This window comes from Neodiprion fabricii, chromosome 2 (genome assembly GCF_021155785.1).
Source record: "Neodiprion fabricii isolate iyNeoFabr1 chromosome 2, iyNeoFabr1.1, whole genome shotgun sequence".
Classification (NCBI taxonomy): Eukaryota; Metazoa; Arthropoda; class Insecta; order Hymenoptera; family Diprionidae; genus Neodiprion; species Neodiprion fabricii.
In genome coordinates this window covers 27,657,559-27,685,446 of record NC_060240.1, presented here as the reverse complement: position 1 = coordinate 27,685,446, position 27,888 = coordinate 27,657,559, and the positions used below count along the sequence as shown (strand labels likewise).

Here is a 27,888-nt window from a genome sequence, read left to right as displayed (position 1 = left end):
CTTTCATTTTTCTCTCATACTTATCGGTCAGTGGGTCGCGTGAATTGTTAATGCACCGCCTATATACATACTCGCTGCAATATGTGATCAGTAATGAACGGTATTATAGCGTGTTTCATATATTGCATGCGCGCATTTGTCACAGACTTATAGCGGAGAGGTTGACCTGGCTAGATAGAAATGGTCAGAAATTCGGTACAGACGCATGAGACGAAAATTAAATTCACATCACAAGAAAGTACGAAAGAAAAGGAACGAACGTATAACTTGAAAATTTACGAACACTCGATTCTTTCTCTATGTACATCACGTACGTCAAGATGTAAAATATGCAACGACTGAATTCGTTATATTTTAAGGAAAAATATGTTTAAAAGCAATGAAAACTGCTGCGGGGAATTTATTACATGGGCATACGTTCCTGCAGGTGCATTTTGAATACGGCATGACTGCATCAGATTGCAGCTGCTGCGGTTGTAGATATTTTCTTTCGGTGATTAAGCAACCAATTAAATCGTGACAATGGGGGTACGTGCCTGGCGTACGTGTGAATTTCACATATACATACGTATATCCTTGGTCCATTTTTAAGGCAACCTTAATCCCACGTATGGTCTGGCAAAGTCGCGTTATAACAGCTTATTTGTATAGGTATGCGAACACGCAATTGACGGACTTGAAGACCTAGCTGCCATGCAGGGTACAACCGAAGAGGAGAATTATCCATTGCTATCCCACTTTTAAGGAAATTCAAAATTACCACAACACGATTATCATTCTACCGACGGTTTCCGAAATTGCACAACCGCCATGCCTCCGTAAATAAACGTAATGACGACGAACAATGAAGAGAGGAAAGCGATGCTAATAACTAAATCTAATGCGGTTAATCTGCGGTAAGCGTGTAACAAGCTGAAAGACTCGATTTGAATGGTAAAGTGGATCGGGTTTCTTTTGCAACTACGTGCGCGTTAAAGGAGGAACTTCTGCACGCTGGTAACAGCTTGTATTATATAATAATCGTCAATATTGTTCGCTGCTCAATTATTTGCACTATTTTGTTATAAAACGGTGAAAATCTTATCGCATTATAGGAACAAATTTTTTACACATACTCATTGCACGTTATCTATCGCGTATCCTTTCCCTTTCGCATAACAGTGTTTATAAAGAATCAGAAGAAAAGTAGCCCACTTTTTCATCGATATTTGTTAGCGATCACGGTCGACCGTTTCGGTCTACTTAAGATCACTGTTTAGATCAATGTGCGTTGATTTCTTGCAATTTACAGTCACATACTTGGCAATTGTGATGAATAACTTTGTAAATAATCGTACGGGATAATTTTATCATACGTAGAAAAGTAAATGCTGCTGAATTAATTAACTGCAGAAAAACAGAACTGGGATACAATAATATGACGCAAAACTTATTCGGAGAATAAAAAAGCGAGTTCCATGCTCTGTAGATTTCCTTCGTTGTAAACGGATCGGGAATACCGTGTGGTTTGTTCGAAACGCAAATAAGAACTTTCGTATTTTTGTGTTCCTGGATTTGCAGCAAAAAAAAAAAAGAACGATGTACGTGCACGGAAAACAATTTCGCACAGGTATGCAAACTGGCGAATAAATATTCAAATCGTCATTTTTAAGGTCACGTATAACGATATCGTAATCAAGTTTGAGAAAAAGTAAAATGTTCTCTCAGGTTGATCTTCATTGACGGTAGTTTCAATATTTTTAAACCTGAATAATATCTTAATCATTCAAGATATCTATAATGAATAAATATCATCAGCTCGGTCATTTATCGGAAGACCCGTTAAAAGCATTAATTAAATTCTTTATTCCCATCTGAATTTTACAACGTTTCAGTAGCGTTCACTGCAAGCCTTTGCCTTCGTTACTGGCTTCGTGACCATGCATTTATTTACAACGTTTATAAAGGTGAATATCATTACTGAGATTCGCCATTATAAAAATCTGGTTGAATCTACTCATATTTATACCTACGCGGAGGTTCATAATGAATTTCAGTTCGTTAGTGATCAGGTATATTCATAAATCGTACATATTTGATTACGTATGTGAATAGGATGTAAGTTACGTGTAGTTTATGTAAGTACAAAAAAGAAAATCCGAAATAACATACAAGTTTAAACTATTTTTGTCCGTGTATTTTGTTTTAGATTATTTATACATATGTATAGTAGTCGCAGAGAATGACTAGTCATTCGCACACAAGGTGATGCGAACGAGTCGTTTTTATAGGCGAGGATTAGGCGACAAAATAAAAAATTTTACAAAAACGTTTCGATAATCAATACTAGAGAGGAAGGAAGGGAGAAAGAGAGAGAGAGAGAGAGAGAGAGAGGAAAGAAAATAATTATTATAATTATGATGATAATGATGATTCTTGCGTGCATGAAGGAGAGAATTTTATAATCATATACAATTTGACAACTTGTCGTTAGGTTGGGAAAATCGTTCTACTTTCTAATCTTTTACAATAATCCGTACGCGTATATTATCTCAAAGATACACGCTGTTCGCAGTATACGACGGAATTTTTTTTTTTTTCGCTGTTTTTACAAGTCATCTTGTTTGCATATAATGGCCTTTCGATTTGAATTTCCAGTAAGAAAATGTAGTAAAACAGGTGATAATGAGACACCTATATTGCGAATTAATTATACGACGCTTGCAGATCGGTATATTCAATGAACGTCGTGCGAAGAAATACGCACACAAGTATAATTATATCGTGCACGAAATGCCGGCGGATAAACCGGCAATTATGTTTTTCACCCGTCTACGAATAATGAGCATTTAGGTTTATACGTACATAAGTATATCCTTTTTATAATATATGCATAGATACTTCGCTGGGCGCGTTAACTAGGCGACAGTGACGTTCGGCATCGCTGATGACTTTTATCGTGGCATTAAAACATGGCTCTACGGATTGCGAAAGGAAAAAACTATATAAACGCTCTCAACGTGTCAAGGCAGACCTAATGCTAAATACCAAGTTATACACGTACTTCCACTCAGTCTTCTTCTTCTCTCTCCCTCTCTCCCTCTCTCCGATTAACGATTTTCGAAATATTTCGAATACAACTTAAACGAAAATTTGTCACAACTCATTTTCAGCAATGCGATGCTGATCAATCCAAGACGTTAAATTATTGCCCACCTAACAATGAGGGGAAAGAGTAAAGAATATATTTCATCCATGACAAGATGTGATTTCATTGACGATTTTTGTAGTAACGTTAAAAATGCTAAGCAGCTAAAATTAGATATTCAATTGATAGCTGCTGATATTACAACGCTCCATTGAAAATGCGCCGTGATTTTATTACCCACAGTCGAAACTAATATCGCAGCAGGGTCTGGCTGATATTATACCGGATGTATTTGCAAGCCCTCGATTAATTTATATTAAAATGCTGCGGCTGCACTGTCTTCAAACGCAATGGCCACTCACACGGATTCAAATTTAATCTGGAAAATATGTATATATAATAAGGAAAAATGAATGAGTTAAGGTATTGAAACGAAGTCGATATTTTTTGTAAAAACATCCGCTGACGTGACGTTAAAGACACAGTTACGAAATCAGATTAAATTTAATTTCAGATTGACTCATTTTTTATTACCATATAATACTCGGCTTCCTTGAAACTATATTTTTGTTCATTTTGCACATCAAGTTTTTCGCCAAAATATATCTGTCCTCGTTAAGTTATGCTTACGTGATTGTTAGGAAATTAAATAAAAGTAAATAATTACAGCTATTAAAAACCAGCGTTTTGTGTGTAATTACATACGTTCTAACGACCACGAGTACAAGGATTTAGTGCAGATTTTACAACCAGGATATACTCAGCTATGTAATTCAATAACTTACAAAAAAAAGTCATTTAAAAAAATTGTATTCGCGGTGAAGGTTGTCTAACATTAGATTTCAGGTAGTTAAATTTGACTAATGACTTATACCTGAAAGGCAAAATTGTCGGAGCTGTGTCGGCAGGCATACGAATTTATATACGTCGAATAAAATATCGGATTTATTATAGATACATTCACGGCGCCGGATTACGCGTGTAATGTAATCATAACATAACAGATGAGCTTATTTTTATCGGTATCGCACCAACGATACTATATTTTCAAACCGATATACAATCGTAATGTAATGCTTTGTCATTTGGGAATCCATCATCAAGATGTTATGCAGTAATACCTTTGCTAAGGGTAATGAATCAACGGAATGTGAGAATATTCATGCACACGGATTCGCTTTCTTAGACACATTAAACTGAGCAGATCTATTGACTTACCTACTTACGAAACGGTATTTTTTTCTTTCCAAGGGTAAATCGAAATGAAATATAAGTGATATTGCCACAGTGTGTGTGCGATGTTGTGATAAATCTTAACATATCGTTCTGTGTATTTGAACATCAATACACAAGTTCAAAGTTGATGACAAGATTTAAATAATAATCAACGAATTCATTTTCTGAATAATTACGATGTAATTTATAATTGCGGGTTAACTCTGCACCGAAATAACATTTTTTTCAACCGTTCAAAAAACTTCATGTTTGGTTAACCGCATGTCTTATTCATTTTATATAATTACTAATTTGTTTGAGTCGTGTATTCAGTGATTTCCCTTTTACAGAAGGCAAAGGTCAACTGTGCAATCAACTTAAAGTAGATACAAAATATCTAATTTGGTTAACCTTCCAGCTAACTTCTTTTCGGTCCGAAACAAAATGCGAGTCCAATTATATACGAATTACGTGACAATGAGTGGCGATGCAGCAGACGTGGAAAAACCGGATGCATTGTCACATGATTCCTATAGAATTGAAGTCGCATTATGTTTCGGACCGAAAACAAGTTACGGAATGTATGCATTTTACCAGGTTGCTCATTTTTCAACTATTTTTTTTTAAGGTGCTACTCGGAAAATTTGTGAAAAATTTTGTGAAAAAAAAAAATTACCTCAAAACCTGGAGGAGGCAGGAAAATATTTAGAGGTCGTAGCCAATTATTGAAATAGTTTTCATCTATTTTTATGTGTACGGACTTATTATATATATTAGTTTATGTTTTTCGTACCGTAGTCCAATTAATCATTATTCATAAAAATCAGTAGTGAAAACGAAATAGAGACATTAAGGTGATGCGATACTCCTCTTTCGGATAAATGACGAGAAGAGCCAACTACGGAATTGTTAGACTCGTTTTGCTGTTGATTGCTGAATTATTAATCCGACCACGGTACGAAAAAAAATAATACATGTACAAGTCCGTAAGGTATAAACATAAAAACTGATAAATAATATTTTAACACTCGGTAGCGACGTATAAATATTTTCCTGCCTTCTCCAGGTTTGACGGCAATTTTCTTCCACTATTTATCACAAATTTTTCGAGCAGCACCTTAAAAAGAAAAAGTTCAAAAATCAGCCAACCCAATGTACATACATCAATTGTACGCTGTCCATATTTAATTATTCACCTTCTAACGCTTGAAATTACGTATTATCCAAGTTATACCGCAGCCTGCACGATTGTCGTTAACAGCTTGATCGTTGCGTGCGTGGAAGCAGGACATGCGTGATCTTAGGGTCAAATAAAAGACCCTGTTACGTGTCGTATATGTCTACGTAATTTCTGGTAAAGAAGCTCGGCGGCACATGAGAGGCAGCGGGTAGGTGAGCATTGCTCGCAGAAATGGGCTCCAGATGTGGTTACAAGGTAAGGATTGGGAGGGAGGCTTCGTTAAAGTCTTGCCTCGCCGATTCTGAGGTACATGGATGGAATCAGTTCTGTATAGTCCGTACCGAGAACTTGTACGAGCAAGAGGCTGCGCCAGCAACAACATCGCCATACCCTTCTAGTTTGAAAGTTTTTTATCGTTGAGGATGACTAGAGTGAAAATGTGAAACGATGTGATTGATTCAGATGTGCGAATAACTATTCTATCATTTTTAACGAATTTTTTGTTAATTGTCGATGGTTTATTTTGATGGTAAATTTATTTTTTCCCCTCGATATATTTATAGCTTGTAAATCAAGTATATTGTTATATACGTTAGGTCAATTTTGATTCCTCAAGCATAATCAAATTACCTGTCGCTACTTATAGTAGGAAGCGACTGATTGTACTTCAGTTTTCAAAATGCTGCGATCTATAGACTCTCGGGAAATTTAAATCTAACCTCTTTCCAGTTCAAATTATTCCCTGCTTTCCATGCTCTCGGTTATTATACGTACATACGTATGGTGTATATGAGGTGTATTCTTTCTACTTTACGATCACTGATCAAACTGACCACGGTCGAACAGTTCGAGTTTTTGAAACGCATGTACATGCTGTTAGAAAAAGTAGCTAGTGATCATAATCTTTACTTTTATCAGTAATCGCGAAACTTAAGAAATATTTCCCCTTTCAATAAGAAAATGAAAGTCTGCGGGCGATGAGCGGTATTATTATTGTTATAAATCGTTTTGGTCGTGTCAAAAGACGTGATTTAACATCAGTTATAAAATGTGATCGGTAAAGTTGAATTTTCATTCTTTCGTTAACTTGCATTCCAGCGATCCCGTATATCGGTTCTCTTGCAATCAAAGTGAATGGGGAATAGTGAATGTCATTCAAATTCAGTCACTGCCAATCAGAGTTGTAACTTATACTCCTTGAGAAATAAAATGAAAGTTGCTGTAATAAGTATATAGCAATAACTTTGCAAAATCAGTGGTGAATTAATGCACGTATATGCAAATGTATACGCAGTGAGTTGAATTATATTTAAAACCTGTTTCATCGTAAACCATAAATCAGGACAACAGCATGTCGGATTCAATTTCGAAAAGTCCACCAACACACGGCACGATGAACGGTACCGCACCGGCAATTATTCCAAATTTGGTTCCAAACAAGGATAAGGTGAGTCCAAAAAAGACCACATCTCTTTAAGACTATGCTCGAACGATTGATCCTTTCAATATAATTCTCCGGTTATAGGAAGCTTCGATTTTCAAATATCCCTGTATCTTCTACTTCTTCTTCTTTAAGCGCTCAACTTTTTTCTCTGACCGTCTTCGTGTTTATTCGTACATCAATGACGTAACGTGAGTTTATGAATTCGCGAAATTAGCGCGTCGGGAAGAAGTGAATTCCAATGAACCAGGTTTGAAAATAAATAACCAACTGTGCGCTCTTGAATAAAATATATTCTCCAGAAGTTTGACGGGGAAATTTCACTTCTTCTTTTTATACAACTTTCGATTTTCACGCGAACGCGTTCTGTTCTAATAATTCACACCGACGCTACGAGCCCGCCAGAAAAAGTTTCGATTTTATCGTAGAGAGAGCAGCACACGCGGAGTTATTGATCGAAAACATTTGAGCAGCCGGTTTTCCAGTCTTGCAAATCGCGTGGTTGATGACAATAGCGATGCGCTGCATTTCCGTATTTACAAACACACTGGCCTTGATACCTAAACTTGAGCGTTAATCGAGAGTCGCGTGGTTTTCATCCGCTTGTCGGAAATTTGGATCTGACAGAACTGACAATGAGAAAGCGATCGAGTGAGAAAGCCGAGAGGTAAAAAGTTGAAAAATAGTAACAATCACGAGGCCTGTAATATCTAGAGATACGTCTATTTTTATATCGCCTCTAAATTAGCCGCGTTACTTCACGCAACGATCATTGGCAAAATCCGAAAGTGACTCCGTGGAGATTGGACATTTGATTATTATAAAAAGACCCAACCGTGTTGCTAAAACGAAACTTCCTCAAACTATGCGTTGGTCGTCCGATTTACCGGTTTTTTAACGCACGTCGCCCACGGTTTTGTTTTAACAAGGTAAGTCGTAGCAATTATTTTACAAAAACTTACCTCTGCTGTATACGTAGAAGAATGATGACTACAGATAGCTTTCCAAATTTCTCAAACGATCAAACGCTCGCAAATTTTGATATTTTTTAATAAGCTGAGCTCATAGAAAGTTGTATACACTTATATTTATATCATTGCCAATTATTTTAACTTTCAAATACACTAATCTGAAATTTCTCGATCCGTTATTTATATTCTGACAACGAAAACTGACAGCGAAAGTCTCTAAAATTGTTTTTCAATCTTGTTCATGATTTCAAACGGCGTGTCACACGGCTACGGTCAACTAGCTATTATTGAATATACTTGTTTGCAATTTACGTCATTACACCTTCAAATTTACGACGCAAAGAGTTTACCAACAATAAAGTTTTCGGCGCATCATTTTATTTCCCATTCCAAGAATAAAACTTGGGATGATAATTTAAGACATTATATTATGTAGTTAATTGAATTGTTGGGCGTGTGATCGGTGATAAAAATTTTGTGAAATAATGTACCTACATGTAGTTTTAAGTTGTGAACGCGATTAATAACAAATATTATTTATTACATTACATATTAGTAATGATTATTGTACGTGTCTATGTATAACATGAGAGATGGGCTATGAAATCTAAAAACCCGATTGATGTATCCCGCGCATTTCTCTACAAATGAACAGATATATGTATACGTATGCGAATTACAAGTAATAACTGCAATTAAATATGTATATATATTAAATTTTCGCAAGAGTTTTTTTCTACTTTATTTTGTTAATAAAAAAAATTGCAAGTGGTGAAAAGTTTCCGAATAATTTGAAAAAATTTTCAAAAATTCGACGTGACATAATATGAAAGTATTTCAGCGACCATCCATAGTAAAATGACTACCGCTTCTAATTTTTTAAACGTGTTCTTTTTTCTGATAAAGCTCGAAAACAGTAAGAAGGAAAAATTAGCCCGCTCTGGCTCTAAGTTTAAAAACTTTGATATCCGTCACGCAATTTTTCATATTTTTAAATTGTGCCGATCAGTAAAATCGTTTTAAAAGGTTTTAGAAAATTCAAATCGAGTCAAAGAAGTCTTTCAAAAAAAACTAGTTCCTCTCAAAGTGAGAACAATCATATAAAAAATCGCGAACCCAATCCGAGAAGTCAAAGGTCAGATCCAGGTCGAAAAGGTATGGACTGCCATAAATATATATATATATATATATATATATATATACACACAGCTGGTTACAGTTGCACAAGTAGCAACGCGATGTAACCGAATATCATCTAGGAAGATAATTAAAAGCGTTAAATAAGAATAACGAGGCGAGAGGGAATTAATGAGTAGTTAAAAAGGAAAAGAAAATCGATGCACAAGAGTCGTTGCTAGCCTGAGTTGCGAGGACGTGCAGGTTCCAATTTACACATTTGCATATTTGTGGAAACTTTTATTTCCAAAAAAGTAGGAGCATCAAAATAGTTGAGCATAAAGTACACCGAATTGTCTGACACGGCAATGACGCGACGGTTTCAAATTTCTCCAGCAGAATTAACCCATTTTCAAGGCGTCACTCTCTTCCTTGTATAGTGAGCAGTCGGTGCTCTCAGCTGTCTTTAGTAATACACCCATTAAACTCGTCAAAATTCGACAAATCTAATGGTTTTGCGGTTTTAAACAATCACTAAATTAAAACTCATTTTTCGTACCTATAACATGTACATCATTCGTCGAGGTTGATGGTTTTTCCAAAACGCTTACGAATACCTTTTGTAATTGTTACACCACACATGGGAATTCTGTCTAATCATTAAAATGATTAGATTGTCGTCACGCAACAATAATTTCCAATAGCTCATCTCGTGCTTCATTTAAAATGCCCCGATTTCTCAAATCTGGACTCATTCTTTTTACTACAGTTTGCAACATATGTAATATCATACTATATACACGCATCGCTGTGGGAGAAGAAACCGCGAAAGTTTTGTACGTCAAATCTGAATAGCGGAACGGTACACATTGTGTAGGTACGTAAACGTGGAGTACAGATAAGGATACTTGATTTACCTGTGTTATTTTTGTTATGATTCTTTCACCTACTTTTCACGCTTTCCACGTCTGAATATGCACGGTGCTGTATTAACTATGCAAGTATATGTAGGCACATATCGCATCATACCCATGAAACTGCACAACATGACAGATAGCACGCAGCGACGTGAAAGCACGCTTTTCTTACCACGCGGTTTTTTTTTCTTTACTATTATTATTATTATTATTATTTTTATGCCATACATCGTTCAGAATCGGAATGAATATTCACAGTATACAAGGCTTCAGGCTAATTCATAATTTTGTGACTGGAATAGCGAATGTGAACTGATTAAATATATACAAAAGTTTAACGGATAATTTGAGTATACTATACTGATGAAAATTCGGCGTATAACGGAGATTAAAAAAAAGTTAGATTCTGTTTAAGGCATTGCTGTTGCTCTGGCTTATCTAATTCGTGATTTTTTTGTGTCTATGGGTAGCTGATATTACAGCCTCCCGCTGATATCCAACTTCCTCGAATATTTGTACGATGTGTTGTTCACATTTTTGGCGCCTGCTGTGAGTTTGATGATAATTGGTATCATTAACGTTATGAGTACTTAATGATTTAAAACTTTTTAAAACCTGCTTAATTACCGGAGACAAATTTACGTGCATCTGTCGTATCGGTGCTCAAATATTCAAGTCTAGATATGTAACAGATATAAATTTACGTTCGACGAATTCTTGAGCTCGAATCGTTGCGCCAGACTCAACCTTTTTAAATTCCTAAGCGACATTCTTACAGATTTATTGAACTGCAAGTAAAATCCCATTGTTTCAAATCGTCTCGTGATTATATTCATGTACGCATTGCAATAATTAATGTATTACTGTTAGTCGGTGTAAGCACAGATTGTTTCTTTTTTTTTTTTTTTGTTTTCCTCTGCTATCAAATTAGGTCAGTCAACAGAAGTTCACGCTATATCCGCATTGGCTCGTTTGTTCTTCGTCGTATTTTTCAGGCCGCTTTTTTTACGAGGATTCCCGTTTTCTGTTTATCCGACGAGTTTTCATAATCATCGACAAAAAATAAATGCACATCGAGATTGATTTATGGCCAGATCTAAATCCGGCAATGAGTCAAAGCTCCATATCAGCCTTAATTGCGTGTTCCAATTTATCGTAACAAATGACGATTAATATGAAATTTTACTACCTATTTTGACGTATAATTACCGGAGTCAAACTTGTGGAATCAAAAACGAATACTGAAGCATTGAAAGCCGCGGAATACCTCATTCATGAGCCAAAGTAAAATTATACCAGCTGAATAACAAGATATTGAAAAGCGATGATACGATGCGATAAGGTATATCTCTATTCATATCATTCCGATTTGACTCACATATTTGTGGCAGCTTCGTTTTAAGTTCAAAGACGTAGGCAGTCGCATGTTCGTAAGAAAAAACGAAAGGGAAAAAATGACAGATCATGCTTTTCGTTATCGTTGATAACTGACGTGACTCCTAAATGAAAACAAGTTAAGCCCAATAAATAAAAAAGATACAAAATAACACGTATACAGGTTCAACATCATCTTGTGACAGTTATTGATATGCTCAGCGATTAATCAAATGAGTTGCTCACATAATGGAAAGTATGAAAAACAAGTTTTTCCTTCAGGCATCCAATAATTTACAACCATTACAATGTCGCCTCTTTCGTACGATCGATCAAGATTTGAAAAAACCTGTTTGCCCTGTCGGTAAAATAGCAAAAGAAGCAACTATTCACAGATTCTAATCGATATATAGCAAGAGTCATTGTATTTTAATTGTCGCGTCGTAAAAGGAAATTCTTAAACTTAATCGGAAAAGCTGCATTCTTTATTCAATGTAGCCTCGCTTTCAGGGAACGTCGAACCTCCTTCATTGTCCTATTCACTAGATACTTATTTGATATAATAAATGAAAGGTAAATTAATATTTTTACCCGAAATTGAAAAATATTTTCAATGAAACCATAAGTTATGAAAAGGATTTCCGCTATTAAGACAACACGCTGAAATTTCCGAAATTTCTTTTTCAAATGCACCGTTCTAAAAATCTACAAAAAAATTGATTAATCGAGTAATTTTTACCAATTCAGTCAAGTCGGGTTCGATTATTTTATTGAACTCGATTAATCGATTCATTGATTATTTTTAGCTTACGATTAGCGGCCATCGTTATTTACAGATAATACCTAGAATTGCACTAGCTAAAGACTTTTTCAATTCAACCATACACAGGCTCTGACAATAGCCGAACGTTTCACTCGGTCGGTAAAGCCTGACTACACGCGCCCTCCAATCCCGTTTCCAGTTTTCCAGTCTCGTCTCTGATCTTCAAGAAATCAGTGATTCTAGTCGGTCAGATTTCCGAACCGAAGCGACGTCTTTGGGACGGGAAAAATATGAGCACGGACGAGCGTAGAAATGAGTGAAAAAAACAAAGGAAAAACGAAATAAAAACACACAGCGGGTAAAGAAGGCAGCGAAGTTACAGATATTTTCGACATGTGCGCAGGACGTGGAACGCGGCGAGATCGAGGATCCGTCGGGACGGGGAGCCGAGGCCAACGAAGGTGGCGGGATAATCCCCCCTCCAGGGGCGCCCGACTCACGTGTCCGCGAGTTGGGGGGCCGACGGAGCACAGTTCTGCGTCTGCTGGGTCGCCTGGCGCTAGCCACGATGATAGCAGCGATCCTGATCGTGCTCTCGGCAGCGGTATGGATGTTCATGGGGCCGATGTTCCTGCTTCAGCTCTTCCTCGTCGCCGTTGTCGCCTACTTCGCGTCCGGAGGAAGGCTCAGGTGGTTCTACGTCGCCGTAAGAACACTGCCGAGGGATATCACGTGAGTTGTTGTTGTTGTTGTTGTTCTTATTTTTCGTCACTAGAAGTAATTCGTTGTTGTTGGTGCCAGGTATGTCTGGTCACGGACTCAAGGAGGCGTTTTCGGTCTCTGTAAGATTTAGAAAATTATATTGTTCACTTAACGCCACTGTTTGTTAACCTTCGTTTCGCAATCATTAGCGGCGGTCGCTTACTCCGGATCAAAAACACGCTAGACTGCTTTCTCTCTCTTTCTCTCTCTTTCTCGAGAGAGGGAGAGAGTTAAATTGTAACGGTTCGGATGCGTTAACTCTTGGTTGGTAAAACAATCATTCTTACGTGCTGTGGTCATCGGTACAACGGAAGCAAGCGTCATGTAAACTAACTCGTTATCTTTCTATATATTCGTTCCTTAGACATACTTCCTATTGTCAGAGGCTTGCCGGATGCTTCATAGCGGTAGTTTCTTTCGACGACATAAGAACACTGTCTGCCGGGATGCGGGTTAAGGAAACTGCGCGTTCCTTGCACGCAAAGAGGGCAGTAAATAAAGATGAATCGATGTCGGGATCTTCTTGGATTCGATATTATGCTCCAGATTTTTTTACTCGATATATTTTTGCAGAATTATAGAAGGTGACGATCGTCTGACCAAAGTAACGATCGGTCGCCTAATGCAATAACGAAAATTCATAGACATTTGTAACGCAGATCACGCTGATCTGAGCTGTAATAAGTGCCGATAAATATTTAATGAATGCGTACCTCGGGCCCTTTGACCTCGTGACACGACCCTGAACATCCGGTGTATGATATACAGGGCGGGAGATTTCAATCGTCGATTCATTTTGGCCGCGTGAAAGAGTGAGAAAAAGCTTGAAATGGATGTGAGAGAATATTACCAATCTTCCAATTCACCGTTATGTTGATTACTTTTATTTACTATGGTTATGTGTAAGATCGGCGTGCAGTGGTCCGAAAGGTCGAGCTTAAACAGGTTGGACCAGGCTGTTGCTGTACGTGTGCACTGTCCTAGAATTGAGAGAAATCGCTTTCGAGTATCACTAAGAGAAATTCCACTTCGTTGTTTATTTTTCAGTTCTTCTTATTTGTTTGTTTGTCGTAGCGGTGACATTTGCGTTAACGCTATTGCCTTCCTTTCGACGTTTCGTGTTTTTCTTGACTTTTTTAGTACAATCTGATACGTTGTTTTGAAATAATCTTTAAACATATTGCCAATCTTTACATGGTCGATGCTTCAAATTGCGAATACCAAATTGTTAAAGAAAAACTTGAAAATACGCAAATTAATGTAGCAAGTTATACCGGTTTTAACATGATCACAAACGGCCATGCAAGGAAATCGCGGTTAGCTTGCGCCATAAAGCGAGCCTCGAAATGATACAAAGGTTGAAACGAGCGAAGACGGATAGCGTAGTAATATAAATATCCGTATGGTGACATCCCTTCGCGTTTTTTTATTCATTTTTTTTTCCACGAGGCTGAAGTTTGTCACGTTATTGTAATGATGCATCTTTAGAAAAACTCGTTATTTTGCATCTTTAGACGACTTTCGGAAATTCGAGAAACCGTTGATAAACCGTGAACAGACTCAGATCTTGTCAATTCAACTTCTTCAGTTATTCTATAGGTGCAAAATAGTAATTTTTGCTTCAACATTTCGATGCGGTTACATTAATATCTTCAGGCTCGCCTTTTTTCGTTATGCTCTTGGAATATAAGTATATAGGTATATATATATTACAAAGAGATATACCGTGATGTTTTTTTTGAGTTTCACAGCTGGATTTAGTGAAATTGTATATCATGACGAGTAACTGTAACACAGCTGCGTTAATTGTCCAGACTGTAAAATCGTTTTACGCTTTTGAACGAGGGAAAGGTTTATCAAATCAGGCGCCAGTTTTTGTAACTTCCGTTATCTGCCAATAATGCGTGTTATGATCATCGTTTTTACTATTATTTACTACACAATATGTAGATCCCTGTTGCGTAATTACAACCGCACGGGGTTCACTCGCAATCCTTTTTAATTGGCTGCATAATGTTCGAGTGTAAAGCTCCTTATAACTTGTTTCAACGACTACCTTAGAATATCAACAAGCCGAGATTATATTATTATCTTGTTTGAAACATGGATAGGAGAGATTGCCGATGCGTGTCGATTTGATCTGTATAACGGCATCAAAACGCGTTTCTTGATATGGTACATTTATACCGTGTTTAACTAGGCTGCAATACATACGTATACGTGTAAAATTTGTTTGTATTGCATGTAACGTGAGTAGAATATTTTATGACCGGCAAGTTACCGGTCAAACGTATAACGAGCACGGATTATTATATTATTATAGGTGTGTGTAATTATTAGACCACTCATGCGAGAATTAATTACGGTTAATGACTATTCGGATTTGATATAAAATACTCCACGATTGGTATGGAAAATATCGGTGGCAAGAACGAATCATGGTTCGGACTTTACGAAACTCATTTTAACCACGAAACCCATTTGATTTTTGAAAATCACTTTTCGTGGAATACGATTAGAAAATACGGTTGTACTGGAGCTTCTTTTCCGTTTGCAATTGAATTCAGATTAAGGATGAACTTGGAACTCTTATGCTTACGACAACTTGCGAACCATACGGTTGCTGAATAACGCTCATTTGCATTAATTTCTATGTAAGTGTTTTTTAGAAAATAAGTTTAATCTTCGTCATTGCCTTATCTTATTAGTAGTCTTATTATCATACACGTGTCTTTTGTTATATTTTCTACAGGATATTCTTAACGCTTGCGTAATTTGTAACTTATTCAAACGGCCAGTTTTCATCTGATCATTAAATCAAACAGGAAGTGTTACATTGAGGAAAAATTGTTTTTCGTTTTTCTTTTGCCCTCTTATTATTACAACATTTTTTTACCCACATGCGAACAACCAAGCGACGTTGAAAAGTTTTGTGCCGCGGTTTAACAATGCAGCGTCGGTTAACGCGTGACCTCAGTTATCACCTTGAATTTTTAACGGCTTGATTTTGTATCCGATGATGACTCGGCACGGTTCAGCTGTATACCTGCATATGTAATATATTACATGTATAGCACTACATGATCAAAGCACCGAATAATTAACGTCAATAACCTGAAGTCGTGTCAATCCAGGTAAAGTACTTGATGCGAAGTTATCGCATGTAAGTTCGATTTTCGTTTTGAGATGTAAAGCTATTAATGCTGGTTTTTTAAATATCATACGCAAAAAAGTAAGATTCCGACGACTTTTTTTTTATCGCAACGAGTAAATACACTTATAGATACCTCATAAAAAAGAACACACAACGTGTTTAAAATTCTTCTCTCGCTAAGAGAATGCTGGATTTTTGCTTACCTTGGCCACTTCTGTACACGGCAATTTAGGATGAAACTTTATTCAATATATGTATTCCTGCATGTAATGAATTTTTATAGTTAATTATTTCATTCGAAAATGATTTAAAAAACAAAAAGTTAATCCTATTTCTGTAATTTTTTGATTGAACAGGGCAGTTTTGAGATACATAACTTTACTGTGGTCAATCCGATCACACGAGAAGAAGAATCGATGCGTCGCAGATATCTTCGCGCAATACGTGACGAAACATCCGAACAAAACTTGCTTCATTTACGAAGATCAAGAATGGACCTTCCAGCAGGTATATTATTTGCGCTTCATCGCCTTTAGTGTATAAAAATGTCAAGATTGTAACGAGAACAGAGATTCTTACATTTCTTCTCTGTAAATTGCCGAGTTACCGCTAATACGCATTTGCCATTATTTGCAGATTGAGGATTTCAGTAATAAAGTAGCGACGGTGTTCAAGACGCATGGATATCACAAAGGAGACGCCGTTGCTCTGTTTTTGGAAAATCGGCCGGAGTTCGTTGGAATTTGGCTAGGGTTGAGCAAACTCGGTGTTATAGTACCGTTGATAAATACTAATCTCCGAAAAGCATCGCTTCTCCACAGCATCAACGTTGCCAATTGCCAAGCGATAATATACGGCGCTGATTTAGGCGACGGTAAGTTGCTTTGACTCTTGTAATTATAGACCGAGAGAAATGGAGGAGAATAACATGAAAAATGATTACTCATTCCTCCGTACTTTATGATGTATATGCGAAATTAAATTATGGTTTTTCTCCCCCCAGCCGTTAAAGATATATCTTCGTCTATAAACGCGAAGACAGCGTTGTACAGATTTTCGGAAACGACAAATTCACCTTCTAATGGACTGAAGGAAAAAGATCTTACCGCTATTCTCGTTGATGCCCCGACCACACCGCCTGTAATCAAAGACAAGGGCGGATACAGTGATAAACTCCTTTATATTTACACTAGCGGTACAACCGGCCTGCCAAAAGCTGCCGTGATCACAAACTCCAGGTGAGATGAGCAATTTCCTCTTTTTTTTTCATTATATTCCTGACGTGGGAGTAAAAAAACTCGTTACAATTGAACATTGTATTCATTATATACAATACAATTACACTGAATAATTGAGTAATAAGGAAAATTGACAAAAAAAATATATAAAGATTTGAAACTATAATTTCCGTTCTGAATTCAACAATAACGGCTAAATGTTCGAAAAGCGTATTCGTCAACCAATTACATTCACAAATTAGGAACTTTAATTAATGTAAATGCATTTATATTTTTCAACGCCACATCGCGATCTGGTCAATTCTTCTTAAAAACTTCTTCTCTCTTTTTTATATTCGTTCATTCGTTTATTCGTTCATTCATTCATTCATTCATTTGACCAGTTTTACGTAATTGAATTTACAGCGGTTACATACGTTGTATTTTATGCATGACTTTCGAAGTGATGAAAAGTATATTTAATTAATCACACGTATCATTTCGTCAAACGAACTTTCAAAGTCGTCATGTACACTGTATATATAATAATGCTCTTTGCGGGACATAAACTATTCGATGTTTTTTTTTCTTCTTTTCAATAACAGTTTAAATGCCATAAATTTATCAAAAAATCTTTTTTATTATTTCTCAGCATTATGATACGTGCGTATAGCTTATCTCACTATTTTCGTCAAATCGCGGCTAATCACAACCGGATATTCGACTCAGGTTGGAGCAGTAAAAGCGGTAACAAATTTCACGAAAAATTAAAGACCAAATCGTGGATTATGTAAAATATCTATGTGTTAAGTACTTTGTACTTTGGCTTGAAATTTAACCCATTGCCTTTATCATTGAAGAACATGACATTTTTACATCATTTGATGAAAAGAATTTTGCAAAGGATCCTGCAGAATCCTTATGATAATTGGCTTTTGATCGAATTGCCTGAAATTTTAGTACTAGGTAGTATATACCCTCTCGATCAAAAGTTTTCCACGGGCACAAGTCCCAAAGATCAGTAGTTTCCAAAATACAGGCCTTGAGAAGGGGGGCGCGCAGATTTTTTGCTATCTTTGAATTACACGATTATGACGAGTTACAAAGCTTCAAGGGGACTTGAAATCAAACAAATCACTCAAAAAACCGCACGGTCGATTCTCAAACATAGGCAGAAAGCTGCGGTTGATTTCATTCATGAACTCGTTGGTATACTATAAGGAAGTGCAACGTCAGATTTCGCTTGAACAAGACCTTCCGATTCATGCAGCAATCGACTTGTCTTGTCTTTCACGCATGTGCGGAGTCTCTGCGAATTGGCTGTGCAGTTTTTGAGTGATATATTTCATTTCAAGTCCCCTTGAAGCTTTGTAATTCATCAAAATCGGCTAATCCAGAGATACTAAAAAATCTGCGCCCCCCCCCTTCCGAAGCTTGTATCTTGGAAACCATTGATGTTTGACACTTGTGCCCGTGAGAACTTTTGATTGGGAGGGTATGTACTACAACATATGAAAATTTCAGCCAATTCGACCGAGAGTCAATTCCCATAAGGGTTCTGCGGAGTCCTTTATTTGGTTACTAGAAAAATCGTCGCAAGTGTTGTAATAATAAAATGACGTTGCCGGAAAAGAGACAAGCGTGAAATTTTCTCTCGCCAATTATCTTAACGATTTTCTGGTTACAGGTACTTATTCATCGCTAGCGGTATCCACTATGTCGCAGGTTTTCGAAACAGTGATAGATTTTACACTCCACTACCATTGTACCACACGGCTGGCGGTATCATGTCGATAGGTCAAGCTTTACTACACGGTTCAACGGTTGTGATTAGGAAAAAGTTTTCGGCCAGCTCGTATTTTACCGATTGTGCTAAATACCAGTGTACTGTAAGTTGAAAAACAAGTTGTGTATTATATATTCTTATATTTGTTCCAACATGTTTTATTTTTATTCTCTTTGTGGTTATCGTTATTATTACTACTATCATATTATTTTCGAGATATCACAGGTCGTTAAATTTTCCCTACGTTAATCACATTCGTCCTTGTACCATATTCTATTTATTGCAGTAAACGAAAACAGGTTGAAACACCCATCATTTATCATATTGAAAATACTTTTAAAATATCGATCCTTCTGCAAAACAAATTCTTCGTCATGCGACGTAATTTACGATTGGTGCGACTACTGAACTCGTTTTAGCTGGCGGTGATGTAATATTTATAAATTTTTCTCATTTCAGATAGCTCAATATATTGGGGAAATGTGTCGCTATGTACTGGCAGTACCGCCAAAACCAGAAGACAAGCAACACAATGTTCGAATGATTTTTGGTAATGGGCTGAGGCCGCAAATTTGGAGTGATTTCGTTAATCGTTTCAAAATAGCAAAAGTTGCCGAATTTTACGGAGCTACCGAAGGAAATGCTAACATTGGTAGGCAAATTGTCGTACAAGAAATTTAATGCAATAGAGCGAACATAAGCATAATTATTTACTTTCCACAGTAAACATCGACAACACCGTTGGAGCTATCGGTTTCGTCTCAAGAATCATTCCAGCAGTGTATCCGATTTCTATAATTAAGGTAGATGCAAATGGCGAGCCAATCAGGAATTCTAAGGGACTTTGTATGACCTGCGAGCCAAGTAATTACGTTTCTTCAATCGTATATAATAATAATTCTTGATTCTAAAATTGTGTATGTTGAAAGCTGAACAAATTTGTTGCTAATTAGCAAAAACTGCTCTAACTTGTCGAGTTCGTTTTCAGATGAACCTGGCGTTTTCATCGGTAAAATCATGCCGAATAATCCAACAAGAGCATTCCTGGGTTACGTCGACTCTAAGGCATCCAAAAGCAAAATCGTTCATGATGTCTTCGCCAAGGGTGATTCTGCCTTCATTTCTGGTGAGCAAAGCAAACACTAACCTGTAACGATTATCAAATGTCTCATGAGTGAATAATAAACAAGAAAAGTACTAAATTTTCAGAATATTCGATAACTGAAATAAAAACATCATTCCCATACGAGATTTACAAATTAAGATATTCAAATTTTTTTAATTCAGTTGAACCACTTTTCGATCTATAACATGTCAAAAGAACAAAACAAAAGCAAAAAAACTAATGTATATAATTTAGGTTTAGAGCATTTCTTGATAACGAGCCCAAAACTATGTGTGAAATGCAGCATTAATTTCATATTATAGGTGACATCTTGGTAGCCGATGAGTTGGGATACCTGTTCTTTAAAGATCGCACCGGTGATACATACAGATGGAAAGGTGAAAATGTATCGACATCAGAAGTCGAGGCGATTGTCAGCAACCTTGCTAATTACAAGGATTGCGTCGTTTACGGTGTTGAGGTGATAAAGAGCATTAATTCATAGTTTAAAAGTAAAAATTTAAAGCATGAATTCCAAACCGATTCATAGCCCTAATTTGAAGTCATATCTCCAAGATAGTTGAGAAGAACCCACGAAATTATCAAAGGATACTAATAGATACGGTAACTAATGATTCAATATTTCTATAGATTCAAGGAGCTGAAGGAAGGGCTGGAATGGCAGCTATTTACGACCCAGATGACACACTAAACCTAGAGCAGCTAGTGTTGGGGATGAAAGAGCAACTGCCAACATATGCTAGACCTCAATTCATCAGAGCTTTGAGAAAGATTGATATGACTGGTAAGTTTTCATCATAGATATTGTACGTAAAATTTTTAAGAAATCGAATACCAGACAAAGCGAAATAAAAGTACACTGTCTATTGGGCCTGGAAATTCTGAAAGACTGAAATCGGCCTGAAGTCCTTCAACGGCTACCAGAGCCGGGAAATAATCTATGTTTTGGAATATGAAATTTAATACGAAACTGCACTCCCTTATTTTCGCTCCACTTCTTTCTTAGGTACATTCAAAATAAAGAAGAAAGATCTGCAGAACGAAGGTTACGATCCAACTAAGATTCAGGACAAATTATATTACTTGGATCCAAAGTCTGGCTACAACGTTTTAACACCTGAAGCGTTTGAACAGATACAACAAGGCAAGATTCGTTTGTAAATAGAAAAACGTTGGCATAAATCAATTGTCTAGGAGCAGTAAGAATGCTATTTTATTTGAACCGCGTGAGAAGCCGACGTGCAATATAAACACGGGTAAAAAAACAACTTTCAAGTACCCTAACTAAAATATGAGAAGAATGTGTTGTAAAAGATGAAAGGGAAAAAAGTGATAATGATTTGAAGCCTCGGTGATCTGATTTAAGGCAGTCGACAATTTTTTTTTTCACTGCCGGAAGTGTAGCATAATACCTATACGGATTTGTCACATGTGTTTAAACGCGCATAATTTTTTCCTCATATTTATTTATTTTTTATCCCCATGTGTGTTGTTTTTACCTACATACCTGATTCATTTTTTTTCAATTGGATAAAGCTATGATAATAATATAGCCTGATTGAATAAATAATTAAATGTAATAATTGATTAACTAAAACGGTGAAATACTCTATACGGCGGTAAACGTCAGGGTTGTGATTTGTAACCGGTTATTTTTTTACGGATATTACATGTAACGCACAATGAAGAATTCCGAATTGCATTGTTGTTGACATATGAATGATTGAGGTAACTCAAAACGCAATGTATTGCTACGACTGACTTGAACGGTGTCAATGTAAATGAAAGATTGATGAAAAAAAAATATATACATATAAGGAAAAAAATGACAACATTCAATCTTAATAAAGTGAAATTGTATAGATTTACCGAATGTAAAGTATCGATGCAACATCTACAGAATTCTTGTATTACTTGTTAATACGGCTCTGGATGACCCGGCTGCATCGATTTAGAACTTAACTATACGCTCGCGCTTCAATCATACAATAACAAATTTCGTGTACACGAGGTTTGTAAAGACGGAAACTTGACCTTACAAATAGATCATGTGTACCATGCTCTGAAGTCATAATCTGTATAGAGATGAATTTTGTTTTATATTATAATTCTATAGCCCGAGATATAACGCAACTCTAGCTTACGACTAAAGAATAAAGGAGACATCACCGTTATCATCCCAACCATTTCATGAGGTGTATGTTTTTATAATATTGCCACTAAAATTTAGCAAAGATTGTTACTTGTTATTTTTTTAGAATAAAAAAATGTTCATTATTTTCTAAATCGGGAGTACCTCGCTCAACATCATTAATAATTCCTGGACTCATACTTTTCTAACATTATATATCACAAAGAAAAAAAAATGTCCGAAACAAAGAGATGATTCAAATTTCCCGGTAAGTTGAAAATCCGCACGTTGATTTCACTGCTACCAACGTTTCTGACGTGACTCCTAAATTCTGCCCCTCAGCATGGTTAATTTTTTTTTATGGGAAATTCCCACGACTCTTAAATCGAGACACTAAAAGAAAGGGTGAAAAAACGAGCAGTCTCATACTACAAAAGGCGAGCAGTTGCCATCGCTTTCAATCGGCTTGAGATCGCGAATTGTGAAAACTGTTCGAAAATTTGAATCGCTAGTCGCGTCCGTTGAGAGAACGGAATGTGATTGAATGTTGCAGTTGAGACAAAGGCAAGCGAGCCGGGCAAGCAGCGGTACGCTTCCGGAATTTCTTTCCGCAGCTGGTTCGTTCCGGTTCGTTCATCACTGCCCGTGGCAGTTCGCTAATTTATATCGACCGTGTTTGTATCGTACTTCACCCGAAAACGGACCCACGTGTTACCTTCAAAATACAGTAACGCAGTCGCATGATATCACACATGTAACGCACGCGGAACGTAAAGCAGTTTACTAGCGCGGCAAAGTAAATGTAGATAGAGCCAAATAAATCCGGTAGAACGTACTGAGTTCATGAATCACAGTATAGCCGCGTATCACGGCATTTCCTTCAAAAAAAAATGACGAGCATAGATACAAACAAATTGTCTAGACAGTAACAGCTGAGCAGTGAGTGAATACGAGATATTCACACCCGACACTTTTACCGCATAACGCGGAAATACCCATATTTTGTCAGCTATTCTACATGCGTACATGTAGAAAACTCTGATTCTCGACACTGTGCGCACCAAACTCGAAACTCGCATTGTCGGTCGGTTTTGTTATCGGCGCGTTCAAATGCTGTGATTTCAATAAAAACAACGGATATATTGTGTGGACAGAAGACTATCGCATAAACCGTAGGTCTGTATAAGATAAATTTATTACTCATTTTATTTATTTTTAATCATCAGACCCATTTTTCCTTTAACCGCACAGGGTTGTGCGTAATCATGTGTGCATGGCTTTCGTATTTCTAAGGTGATTGTTTTAACATTTTACCGTTTCACGTGTGCGACTGTCGTAGCTTATGCGACTTTGTTAATGGAAGTCAACTTTAATACGATACGCACGTGTTTCCAGCCGAATGATGATTCAATTATAACACAGCATTCTCGTTTCTTTCCTCAAAACATTTATAATATTCTTATTAAGATCACCATCTTTCAACGTATACTCAAACAAACAATAAATATTCTACAGAATACATTATTAACCCTGGGTTTTATTGTTGTAACTATTGCGCGATGCGTGTGTCCGTCTGTTACGTGCTTTTGTTGTTCCAATTGGCACAGATTGCACCGAGCTTATTTTATTTTATTTTATTTTTTTATGTTCCTTCAGTGGACAACATGATAAAACAGTAAAGTAATTTCATAATAATTGCAAAAAAAATCGATCGAAAAATTTAAATCAATTCCCAGAAAATACTTACATCAATTATACGTTTTACGGGGTTTTAACCAGTTTATGGAAAAATATATTGATTTTAAGCGAGTATATGATATACTGTTACATATATCATGCGTCATACTCATTGTTGAACATTGTGACGATATAGTCGGGAGAATAAACAATTCAATTGTTAATCAACAAGCAACAACATACTGACAATCAGTGAGCGGTGCAAAGTGCCTGCGAACGATGTATTTATGTATACAATTGTAGATAAATAACAAGGTATATGTATAGGTTGGACGCGTACGTTAAATCGTCATCTGAACAAAGTTCGAATTTACGTATGCGATACGGGTGCTTCATTTTTCAGTGGACTGAAAAAAGTTTGATGTATAACAGAAAGAAAAAAAAAGTTTATGTTTATTGCCCTTGAGATATCCTTTTGTTTGTACGGTACACGGAAACTTGCGCAAATTTTTACCCGAATGAAAAGAAATGATACTTTTTCATGCGGATTTCGCAATAATTGAGATCGAATAATTCATTATTCAATGTATTATTGTTTCAATAGATGATATTTCACGGGGTGAAGAAGCGTCGACGTTTCAGTTTTCACAATTATTAACTATACTTGTGTGCATCTATTATTATTGTGCAATTTAATTATTTTTTTACACATATATGCTTAAATGCCACGTACGATAACAATCTTATTGTTTACGTTTGAATTTTTTTAATACGCCTGCTCTTAATTGTCTCGCAATCATCGATGAACCGCTATAGTCGAATCTTATTCGCATCGGTTCGAGATCAAACAAATCAGAAACAACGCATATTTATTCACGAGTTAGCCAGTGGTCCCGAAAATTCATTATTCTGGGGAAGGGTTAATTTCTGTCATCTATCTTTATACATGTTCCAAAATCATCACGAACTGGTTCGACATTATAGGCACTCTGACCGTTGAAAAACGTGTGTTGATACGTAAAATGTATGGCAGTGTAATACGTATTACAGTATAATGAGATTTTGTCAACGCCAAAGGTCAATGCTCTACGATAGCCCTTACATTGGTATATAAATCGAGGGATAACCAATGGCACATAATAAAAATTGGGAAACTCGAAGTAAACAGAATGATATGCTGAAACATGTTACAATTTTCTCTCAGGTTCTGGTTTATCCAGATAATTCAATGAGGCTGAAGTCAGTAACGTTAACGTGGCGAAACATCAGGGAAAAATTATTATTGCGCAATTTTAGAACGACGTTTGTAAGCAGTTTGCTTTTAAAAATAAAAATATCTCGCAATTATCACGGTTTACTAAATTTCAAATATCCCTAAAAGCCCGAAGTAATGATTTTTCCTAAACCGGGATTGTTACAGCAACGCAACGTGACCAACTTCATCCTCACACGTATTTGTAGCTCAGAACTATTTCTTCATGACTCGTCGTTTTTCATTTCGTACGATCGTCTCGGGGGTGAAAATAGGCGTTCCTTGCACGTAACGTATGTACACAAGAATCCAATATACGTGTGATATCGGAATCGATGTGTTACGACGGGAAGGGATGATAAGGAACAGAAAGATTGTCGTGGTGGTCGTTCGGTCGGTCGGCTAGTTGTGTCAGAGTCAGAGAAATTTCCATATTACTTACAGTAATCGTGCAACGCTCGAACAGCTCGAGTCGTTCAATGATATCTATCACCAGCAGTTAAATTTTTGTTCATCTATTTTGCTTCATGCATGCATCGTAAGTGATAACTTAGAAATAGCAATCAACTAGTGATACGGTTTTCCACGTTTCTCCAGGTTAGATTTTTTTATTTATACTTATTGCTATTATAACATAGGTGTTAAACTAATTGCATCTCCCTGTATTTCGGTTTTTTTTTTTTCTTGAATTTTTACGTCCTAGAAATCGAAACTCTATTACTTATAAATAATATATGTACTAATAATAAGTAAATTATACGCTCATTTCTAACACAGGGAATGAATATCATAGATCATATAGCAAAAAAGAAATATCCAACTTCACCTTCCGATTGTGAGAAACGTTTACGCTTGGAAAGCAAATAAAATTTAGTATTCGTAATGATTTGATTTTTTTCGCGTGAGATTGTTTTCCACCGCGATGCAGTATGCTAATAGATTCAGTACAATGTATTATATTGACCAATTTATATCTTGATTTATACATGGCACGCTATATTTTTTCGATTGCTGCAGTAATGTAGGTATACGTAGGAGTGTAACTAAACATAATCAGGTCTGAATATCGGTTCGAAAGTTAAATACGGAGAATTTTTGTCCCCGCGAAATCGGTACCTTTTATACGCACCTTCAGCTATGTAAGATAAAATTGAAACGTTATAAACGCTCGAAAAAATTCCGATATTTCCTCCATCTTCGTAGAGGAGCAACACAAGGAATTAAAAAATAATGTAATATCTGTAATAATAATGAAGGCTAAGGCGCGTGTCATGTGACGAGAATGCAATTTCCATAAAGGGAATCGTCGACTTTTCGAATTGCCTATCCGTTGTAATTATCGTTTAATCGAAGATTCAATTTCTCAGATAAAATCAATCAGCCGCGCAGTGTACTAAGAAAAGTTGAGACTTTCTAAAATTCCCTTAACAAATATTGTAAAAACGATTTGTCAATTATTTTACATCATACAGTAAAACGTACATTATTGCAATCCCTTCAGTAGCAGAGTCTGTAATCCTTATCTAAAGCGACGAGTCAATTCCGCAGATCCCGACAATTGAAATCCGCCTCGAAATGGTCAAACGAAAACCGATCGGTACTCGAATTGCCTGACCTAATTATAACTACGACAGCCGTAAAGATGCAACGATCTTGTTAAAAAAAACGAGCGATAAAACGTGCAGAAACAACACCGTAAATATTAACTTAGCCTTGCGTTTTTCACACATTGGGTGCATAAAGTTAAACTCAACCCTCGCATCGCGTTCGGGTATGAAATAGAGAGACACGTTTCATATAGGTATATCCGACACGCCGTTGTGTGTTCGTAAGATAAAAGGAAAGCGTGTTGGTGCGACGATGTGCGGTAGTTGGTTTTTGGCGCGTGCGCGAATCGTTACGAATTACGCACCCTTGTCGGCAGGTCCGTCGTCATCCCCGTTCTTTCGGCGCAACTCTACGTCCACCTGGCAACCCCCGTTTTCTGTTGCTCGGTAGTGCAGGGTAGCCGTGCCGGGCCTGCGAAGCGAAGCGATGGACGTCAGATTCGTGGTTTTGGTCCTGGCGCTGGTTGGCCTGATGGCTGCGGGTGTTGGAACTCGGATCCAGGGTGCCGCTGCTCGGATCGCCCAGATAGCCTTCGCCGTTGCTCTTTTGCCCCTCGTTTATCGGTACCACAGGAGGATTTATGTTATCGTCAAGACGCTGCCTCGGGACGTCAAGTGAGTATGCCCAGGAAGTTATATTTTATGTGGTAAAACCGCGTGTCATCATCCGGATTCCAATATGACCCGCTGCACGGATTTTCTTTCATTTCTTTTTTTTTTTTTATTTTCTATTCTTATCCATTATTGTATGTTGTTTTTCGCAAAATATTATGTTCCACGCGTCGTCGCAGAACGTACACAGCTGAAACGAGCAGCCAGAATTAACAGCCGAACGTTCCAACGAGGTAGCGAAGTCCCAAAATCAAAAGTTTGTAAAATACCTCGAACCCCCGATACTTTTATAGAATTACAAGGATAAGATTGAACTGCATTTTTCTATTTCCAAAAAGGTTAAACACGTTTGCCTGCCAACTCCGACTGCTAGTTTCAGCTTCACGCAGGTCATAGAAATCTTTTTTCGTCACCTCGTCGAGTTTGTGCATATTTTTTACTATGTTGAAGTTAGCAACGT

At 36.8% G+C, this 27,888-nt stretch overlaps 2 protein-coding genes and 1 long non-coding RNA gene across 7 annotated transcripts in view; 2 read left to right on the top strand and 1 right to left on the bottom strand.

The window, feature by feature from the left end:
- Positions 1-5,845: 5,845 nt before the first annotated feature.
- On the top strand, positions 5,846-22,435 carry LOC124175985 (long-chain fatty acid transport protein 4-like). 3 transcript variants are annotated; one of them, XR_006869281.1, is made up of 14 exons: positions 5,846-6,051; positions 6,621-6,969; positions 12,508-12,836; positions 16,377-16,527; positions 16,657-16,894; positions 17,024-17,258; positions 18,925-19,126; positions 19,483-19,675; positions 19,747-19,887; positions 20,012-20,149; positions 20,452-20,609; positions 20,780-20,933; positions 21,156-21,420; positions 21,451-22,435. XR_006869281.1 is itself a non-coding variant. In XM_046556723.1 (13 exons), the coding sequence occupies exons 2-13, from the start codon at positions 6,874-6,876 to the stop codon at positions 21,308-21,310; spliced, it is 2,190 nt and encodes a 729-aa protein (XP_046412679.1). In that variant the 5' UTR covers positions 5,846-6,051; positions 6,621-6,873; the 3' UTR covers positions 21,311-22,435. The 3 variants fall into 3 exon arrangements, 2 of the variants coding, with proteins under 2 accessions (XP_046412679.1, XP_046412680.1); XM_046556723.1 differs by having other exon boundaries at positions 21,156-22,435; XM_046556724.1 differs by lacking the exons at positions 5,846-6,051; positions 6,621-6,969 and adding an exon at positions 7,524-7,892 and having other exon boundaries at positions 21,156-22,435.
- The window catches only part of LOC124175988, a 10,038-nt gene continuing 1,734 nt past the window's right edge, over positions 19,585-27,888 (bottom strand). The window contains exon 2 of the long non-coding RNA XR_006869282.1: positions 19,585-20,170. This is a non-coding gene — a long non-coding RNA (uncharacterized LOC124175988). The remainder of the gene's footprint in view (positions 20,171-27,888) is intronic.
- Positions 23,318-27,888, top strand: part of LOC124175987 (long-chain fatty acid transport protein 1-like) — a 15,005-nt gene continuing 10,434 nt past the window's right edge. Inside the window, exons 1-2 of one of the 3 annotated variants that reach the window (XM_046556727.1) lie at positions 23,318-23,456; positions 27,134-27,431. In XM_046556727.1, coding sequence (XP_046412683.1) covers positions 27,244-27,431 — 188 coding nt within the window. In that variant the 5' untranslated portion in view covers positions 23,318-23,456; positions 27,134-27,243. Of the gene's footprint in view, positions 23,457-25,639; positions 25,807-27,133; positions 27,432-27,888 lie in introns of those variants that run through there. The other 2 variants (XM_046556729.1, XM_046556728.1) reach the window with 2 other exon arrangements.

Bases quoted from the DNA above. Each gene is read 5' to 3' on its own strand.
- LOC124175985 (XM_046556723.1), top strand. From the start codon at position 6,874: ATGTCGGATTCAATTTCGAAAAGTCCACCAACACACGGCACGATGAAC. The intron at 20,150-20,451 runs GTGAGCAAAGCA...TTCATATTATAG, and splicing joins TGATTCTGCCTTCATTTCTG to GTGACATCTTGGTAGCCGAT. The intron at 20,610-20,779 runs GTGATAAAGAGC...ATATTTCTATAG, and splicing joins GCGTCGTTTACGGTGTTGAG to ATTCAAGGAGCTGAAGGAAG.